Genomic DNA, 8,208 nt, shown 5'->3' on the forward strand with positions numbered 1-8,208 from the left:
TTGGTTGCGAAAATAAATTATAAAATTAGTAGGTACAGAGATCAGACCTTAGATACATAAAAGTAATAATTTCAACCAAGTTCTACGAATTCCGGACCGGATTCGTACCTATGACCTCCGAATTAAGGCAGAGGTCATACCCACTGGGCTATCACGGCTGGTAGCTCGTAAAATAAATTTATTTTATATTATTTGTATAGTTGTAGGTATTTACTATTTATTTAATTAAATAGCTTTATTGCAACAAAACATTTTTATGCAACCACGGAACTAAGTTTAAAACTAAGGATAAAATGCAGTGCAATTCGCGACCTTATCACTAGTAGTGATCTCTTCCAGGCTATTTACATAATGGTTTGAATCTACAGATAAAGATTATCTATATCCAAATAAAATGAAGTTACCTATTATATTAGGTAAATAGATTCTATTACACATTTAATTACCAATAATTATGTTTATAATTATTATAGAAAGGTTAATTGGGCAAACACTATGAACGGTAGGTATTAAAAATATTGGCAGTAAGTAAGTATTTATTAAACATTTTGATTATTATGCTATAGGTTGTTACTCCGGCACTGCTTGGTGATAATCTGTCGGCGTTGGTAATAATAATAATTTATATTCTTCTCGCGCACTTATGATCGCTGAAAAGATACAGACAGTATTGATTATTTTAGGTAAATAGGTAGGTATACTAATTTTGTATTTAAAATATCTAAACTTAAAAGAAATAAAAATAAATAAGAAGCCTTTAGGTACCTTTCCTATAATGTAGGTTTTGTCATCATTATCATTCTCAATCCATATTAGGCTCACTGTTAAGCACGAATCTCCTCTCAGAATGAGAGGGGTTAGGCCAATAGTCCACCACGCTGGCCCAATGCGGATTGACAGACTTCAGACACGTAGAGAATTAAGTAAATTCTCAGGTACGCAGGTTTCCTCCTAATGTTTTTCCTTCACCGTTTGAGAAATGTTTCTCACCTGAAAAGTTCAGCGCACACATGTGCCCTATAATATCTCCTGCGTTCATGTTTAATCTCACCGTGAGATTGGCCGCCGTGGACGAAAAAAAAAAGGCCGGGAGCATATATTATTATAGAACTACTTACGGCATTTTTCATAAGGCACACACACTCCATTCCCATCCTTCCAATAGTGCTCAATACATTTGCAGCGCGGACTACAGTTGACTACAATGAGCAGCCAGTAAGGACAAACGCCCGACACAGATGCGTCGCTGCAGTCATCCGAGGGACAGTAAGATGGACACGATTGGTATACTTCGTTTGGTCGGGAACATTCGAAGGGAGCTGCAAAATAAATATTTAGACAATACATCACTATGTAGCCCAAAGTTAGTATAGCCATATTGGATTTATACAGCGACGTATCACGTATAGGAACCACCGTATCAGTCGATACTAGTGACTTGTAAAGGCAAAAATTGGTAAAATGTTATTAAAAATGTCACTTAATCTGGTGCTTCCCGGGAAAAAAATCACACTATAAACTGCCTATAGAATTTCACTTCAGAAATGACAAAATTAAAAAAAAAACAATCCTTTTTCCCGGTGTAAGAAGCATGCAGCCAAAAAATGGAAACATGGGTCATATTTTTTTAAGTATTTTAACTTGGACCCCCAACTAATTTTAATACAGTGCCCCTCTAATTCACGCTATGCCTCTGGATTTGTGAGTAATAAGATAGCTGGTTTCATCATATACTACATATAAATAGCAACATATAGGTAATGTGTAAACACACCCAGGCGCACTAGAAAACACCTGTGATAATCACACAAATATTTTCTAACAGTGGGAGACGGACGTGTTTGCAGAAGACTGGGTCACTACCCACTGAACCACGCGGCCGTCAATAACATTCTATTTATAACGAAACTTAGTTTATCACTGTAAGGATATAGTGATAAACTATGCGAGTTGACGCCTTGGTTTATGAAATTGGTTAAATAGATACTAAAATGCACTATCTTTGCTAAATTCCTATGTTTGTCACGAGTATAAACTAAACGGCGATGGTTAACTAAATATTATAGACTAGTCCAAGTCTAGTTAACGTCGCTCTGAGACGGCCAAGTCGTATAGTAGACAAAAATTCAAAAAATTCAAAATTCAAAATTCATTTATTTCAAGTAGGCTCAGTTTACAAGCACTTTTGACACGTCAGTTGACTATTTGTAAAGATTCTACCACCGGTTCGGAAGGCAGGTTCTGCTGAGAAGATACCGGCAAGAAACTCAACAGTTGCTCTTTTGAAAAAGTCATACAGTATTACAATTTACATTTGATAACAATTAAATTACAATTTCTTATAGTCTTATTTCCTGTGTGAAGGTGGAAGCTGATCCAATGGCCTCCAAGCACCTTTGTCGTTAAGGAACTCATCAATAGTGTAGTAACCTCGACTAAGTAAATGTTTTTTAACACATTGCTTAAAGTTGTGCATTGGCAAGTCCATCACAGTCTTGGGGATCTTGTTATAGAAGAGTACACCCAAACCCACAAAAGATTTTTTAACTCTTTGGAGACGATATGCAGAAATAACTAACTTATGCCCGTGTCTAGTAAGACGTGGGTTTAGATCTCCTTTTCGTTTGTACAAATTAATATTTTGTCTCACATAAACTATACTGTTATATATATACTGACAGGCTACTGTTAAAATGCCTATTTCTTTAATTTTTTTATTATTCTTTAAAATTTCTTTAGACGGCGTTCCATCCCTCGCCCTTCTATCTAAATCTAACCCTCGGCCCCCTAGGCTCTAGCAGAGATTCTGCACTCTCCGGTGATCCTGCTACTGTCCCTTTAAGGAGTTTACAGCAAACCATAATTTTCAGCCCATTTAACGACTCATTACAGAGCGGATATGGAGCGAATACTGCAGCTCCAATGCTTGATTTTGGGCTTAAAGTACCTAATAATAATGTTATAACTTTAACGACTACTATCAGACCTTGACAGACGTGATAGCCCAGTGGATATGACCTCTACCTTCCATTCGGAGGGTGTAGATTAGAATCCGGTCCGGGGCATGCACCTCCAACTTCTCAGATATGTGTATTTTAAGAAATTAAATATAACGTGTCTTTGAGACAAATGGTGAAGGAAAAACATCGTGACGAAACTTGCATACCTGAGAATTTTCTTAATTCTTTACGAATGTGAAGTCTGCCAATCGGCATTGGGCCAGCATGGTGGCCTCTTTCCTACATTTGTCCACCTACCCGTGTTTTTTTTATTCTTTACAAGTTAGCCCTTGACTACAATCTCACCTGATGGTAAGCGATGATGCAGTCTAAGATGGAAGCGGGCTAACTTGTTAGGAGGAGGATGAAAATCCACACCCCTTTCGGTTTCTACACGGCATCGTACCGGAACGCTAAATCGCTTGGCGGTACGTCTTTGCCGGTAGGGTGGTAACTAGCCACGGCGGAAGCCTTCCACCAGCCAGACCTAGACCAATTAAGAAAATCTCGAACGGCCCAGCCGGGGATCGAACCCAGGACCTCCATCTTGTAAATCCACCGCGCATACCACTGCGCCACGGAGGCCGTGTGAACATCACAAAACAACTGAATAGCTTTATGATATGGTTTGAGGTTTTATTTTGGGCAGATTACTAAATGGGAGTATAAAAAAATACTTACGACACTCAGTAGTCGGTATGCAAGTGCCATTTTCAGCTTTTCTGTAGTTGAAGCCACACTTGCACTTCGCCGGCGGACACACCTCAGGCTTGACGCACGGTTTTGCGTCGTGGTGCTCATCTTTAGGGCAGTAGTCGTATGCACAATCTGCTGGACAGTCGTCTATCACTTCATTTCTGCCACATGTTAATTCTGCTAGAAGAATAAGAAAATATACTCTCTTCAATATAAGTATCAACTGCTATCCATATATATACGTAGTTCTCGTCCCCGTGGGAATACGAGGATTAAATATAGTCAATGTTTCTCGCTGATATTGTGGCTCATCATTTTTGGCGTGGTTTTGGCGTGATAGCGTAAAAAACTAACAAACTCACTATCGCATTAAGTATCTAGTTATCTATACTAATATTTTATAGAGGAAAGATTTGATTGTTTGTTTCCATTGGGTAGGCTCCAAAACTACTGAACCGATTTGAAAAATTCTTTCACTGTTGGGCAGTTGTACTATCCCCGGGTACTATAGGCTATATTTTATAGCCGTATTCTTACGGGAACGAGAACTATGCGAGTGAAATTGCCTGGCGTCTGCTAGTGTATAAAATATAAAACATCAGTAAGCCTTTCATCTAATTATGTTCATGATTTACAGCTTTGCAGCAAACAACACACGCAAACTTTCGCTAGTCATTTAGTAGGATTTGGCCAAATTTGGCGATAATGTAAACTTAAAGGTACGAGTATATTATGGGAAAGTATATCCACTAGAATCTGTTCAAGTCTTCATTGGTTTTCCCATCGTGTCTACAGTTTCCCTATTCTGCGTCAGGTAGGTCTGATTTCTAAAGGACAATAACACGGGAAAATAACGTGTATCGTACGTTCCACTCCACAGGTATTTCCTGTATTTCTCTAAGTTTCTATAAGACATTGGAATTTACCTTCCTAAGGATTGACTTACGTCGTGACGCATGTGATTTCGATGAATGATACCCGATCTTTTCGAAGAGTTTCCACGAATCTATATCGTATTTTCCACGTAAATTTTAAGCATTTTGCCAAACCCCGACTCTTTCATCCGAGATTTATTTTGATTCAGCTATATAATAAAGACAACAGATTTATAGATACCTAATGTTATTTCATAATTTGTCTTATCTTTACGTATTTTGCGGTAGGTACTACGGTAGGGTAGGGTAGGTGTAAGGTGGAGGAAGGGTAGGGTAGGTGTAGGGTAGGGTAGGGGTAGGGAAGAAGTGCACACAAGTCAAAGTGAAGCTAGTTACTTATAATATTACGTACATTGTATCTACTATGCAATAGATATGCGATCAAACATATTTTTTAAATTAATAAATACAAAAAACAGTAAATTAAAATATTATGTTTAGATTATTGAAGGTTTTGCGTGCAAAATTTATAACATAACGATAAGCAGACGGTATCTACTTATACTTAACGTGACCGTGTACCTACCTAAATGCGTCTTACAATAATAAAACAAATAGTGCTTACTTGTTAACGTAGAACCAACTATTAATAGTAAAACACTAATCACAGGTAGAAACATCCTGTTGATGCAAGGTGTTGATACTGAATGACTATTGTTTACGCTTCTCGTAACAAATCATAATGTTTTGCACTAAGATGTGATTTAGTGTTCCACAGTGCAATAAAATTCATGACTTTATAATACAGCCTGTTCGTCTAACGTCCTTCAAGCCAGTGGCCTAACTATACAACCTAACTCAATTTTTTAATTTTTTTAATTGCCTTCTAATGGACTTGTATCGCACACAACTTTACCTTTATGGTAAAGTTGTGTGCGATACAATATACAATTGTTTGTTATGTCTTGGGTATACCATACCATACACTACACACAACCATTTCAACCCATATTCGGCTCACTGATGAGGTCGAGTCTCCTCTCAGAATGAGAGGGGTTAGGCTAATAGTCCTCCAAGCTGGCCCAATGCGGGATTGGCAGACATCACACGCGCAGAGAATTAAGAAAATTCTCTGGCATGCAGGTTACCTCACAATGTTTTTCCTTCACCGTTTGAGACACGTGATATTTAATTTTTTAAAATGCACACTTTTTGAACAATGTTTCTATTATTTAAGTTTTAAACTATATGTTTAAACTTTTTTCTATTATTGATTTGAGTTTGGCGAAATAAAATCTTCTTGTTGTCTACAGAACCCTTTGTTTATTTTGTTGAAACACCTTTGACCAGTTTATATTTATTGGTTTTACCACTTTTGTGTATGCTGTGGTTTTACCCAGTTTTTACCATAGTTTTACTTATTATAAGCGCCATCTCTTTGAAAACGTAGTGACTGTTACGCAAACAACTCGACATTCGAGCACCTATTGTTATTTTACATGGAATATTTCTAGCTATTTCTATGTAGATACATATATCTACATAGTTCTTAAATAATGTACTAGATGTAGATATTTAATGATAATTATTTTTCCAATTATCATTAAACTAGTGCACTACCGCGACTTCGTCTGCAAGAAAATCGATGTAAACTTTCATTGCAGGTGAAAATTTTATGGAAGTTAAAATGGTTAACAGCAAGTTATCCTTAAAAGATAGGTAGATGTATGCTATTCCACCATTTCTGTTATTATTATAATATCTCCAAAGCAGCGGTTTCAGTTAAAGCTCCGTGACTTGTCTTTTTCCGACACTTACTGAATAATTTTATACAATCGTTTACAAATGATACACTGAAATCTTCCTCCTGAGAATTCCACGTAGAAGAAGTCGCGGGCATCCAGTGGATTAATGTTGTTAATGACACAGGCAGAAATAGTGTCGTAATTGTAAATGCAAACTTAGTTGAAATATGTCGTAATTAAATATACAAATAGAGTATATATATTATATAACTATAGAGTCTGTATATTATATAACTCATGCGCATTAACTTGACACCTAGCTACCAAACACAACCATACAAACACAGTATAAACTTCATTCGAGCCAGGTGTCAAGTTAATCACAATCGCACAAGCTGTAGGATAATATTAATATGACATATTAACGAAACATATAAACGAAATTGACTTTGAACTAAATCTACTGTAGGTAAGTGATGAGTAATTAAAAGTAGCACAAGGTCAGAAATAATATAATTATGACCTTCTTGTATATTAACGATTCTCCTCTATAGATTCAAATGTAAAGTAGAAACACGAAAAAATTTACTGTTACAATTTACTATTAATCGTTTTCTTGTACTTTAGATTTTCTAGACGACTATACATAGACACTTGTGAACAAAGTTACACATGTCTCTACCAATAACTTCGAAGTGCTATTTATCAGTTCTTTTACATACCTACCTACATAAAAAATCGTGAAAAATCTGTACGCACATTAAATATATTTTTTAAATAAACCAAGTGTTGCATACGTTACGTAGACTATAATACCTACCTCTAAGAGAAACGAAAACCAAAACAAAATCTTAAATATTTATGACCCACATTGGTAATCAATAGCCTATACTTTATTTATTTGTTCTAACTTTTTGAATTCAATATTTTGTATATTGGGTTTGTCATAAAAATAATGTTAGGTAGATATATAATAATACTTTATTCTAAGTAAAGGTGGGTATGAATACTTTCAGCTTACGTAGGTATGGGTAAACATTGAAATTCAGGCAATGAATTATAGTGTTTGTATGCTGGTTAAGAACAACTGTGTTAAACAAAAGATGTGTGAACAGCTTTTTCGGGTCTACTTGCGTTTCGCGAATTTATAATAACATAACTCTCTTTGTAGTCTTTAGAACAGGGCGAATTGAATTCACGGTGGATGTGTGGAAAATGAAGTTTTTATGTGTGTTCTGTGTTGTTTTATATTTGCACACTGGCGGTAAGTACTTCGTGTTTCGTAAAATTTGTTTTAAAGTGTGCTACTGCACCTATTCATAACGTAATATCTATATAAAATAGCCAGGTTGTTATTTTAATTACAAAATACACGATTCTTAAAACATGTTAATTTCAGTGACAACATCTGATATAAACGATGTGCAAGATGTACTTTATGATCAACCGGCGAACACAAAGAGCGTTGACTACCAAAAAAGTGACGGGTCTATAAGTAATCAACACAACTCAAATGAAAGTCCTGTTAAATTAAATGATCAAAGTCAAAAACCAGCTGACTATTCAGAAGAACAAATTATACAAAAAGACAACAACGATCAATCTCCTAAGTCAGAAGGTGTCACATTAGAACCACAAAAACTCACTGAGTTACCGACCAAAGACGAATTTCAGGAACCTCAGAAACCGACGGAAACTATATTATCGCATACGTTGCTACAAGACAGCGAATTTAATAAAAACTTGCGAAACTCAGGATCAGAGCAATCTTTTCAGGATAGTGGACAGGAAGGCAAAAATGACATTGAAAGTCTTATATTGCCAAACACTTATAGGAAGCCTGATTACCTAAATTCAGACAAGAATATAATAGATACTTTTCAACAACAACAA

The 8,208-nt window shown here is 36.0% G+C and overlaps 1 protein-coding gene across 2 annotated transcripts; it reads right to left on the reverse strand.

The window, feature by feature from the left end:
• Positions 1–500: 500 nt before the first annotated feature.
• On the reverse strand, positions 501–5,353 carry LOC112048060 (uncharacterized). Of its 2 annotated transcripts, none has more exons than XM_024085416.2 (4): positions 5,196–5,353; positions 3,681–3,872; positions 1,119–1,319; positions 501–650 (listed from the first exon to the last, which is right to left on the reverse strand). In XM_024085416.2, the coding sequence occupies exons 1-4, from the start codon at positions 5,248–5,250 to the stop codon at positions 571–573; spliced, it is 528 nt and encodes a 175-aa protein (XP_023941184.2). In that variant the 5' UTR covers positions 5,251–5,353; the 3' UTR covers positions 501–570. The 2 variants fall into 2 exon arrangements, with proteins under 2 accessions (XP_023941184.2, XP_023941183.2); XM_024085415.2 differs by having other exon boundaries at positions 503–650; positions 3,681–3,875; positions 5,196–5,327.
• Between the last annotated feature and the right edge of the window lie 2,855 nt (positions 5,354–8,208).

This window comes from Bicyclus anynana, chromosome 7 (genome assembly GCF_947172395.1).
Source record: "Bicyclus anynana chromosome 7, ilBicAnyn1.1, whole genome shotgun sequence".
Taxonomy (NCBI): domain Eukaryota; kingdom Metazoa; phylum Arthropoda; class Insecta; order Lepidoptera; family Nymphalidae; genus Bicyclus; species Bicyclus anynana.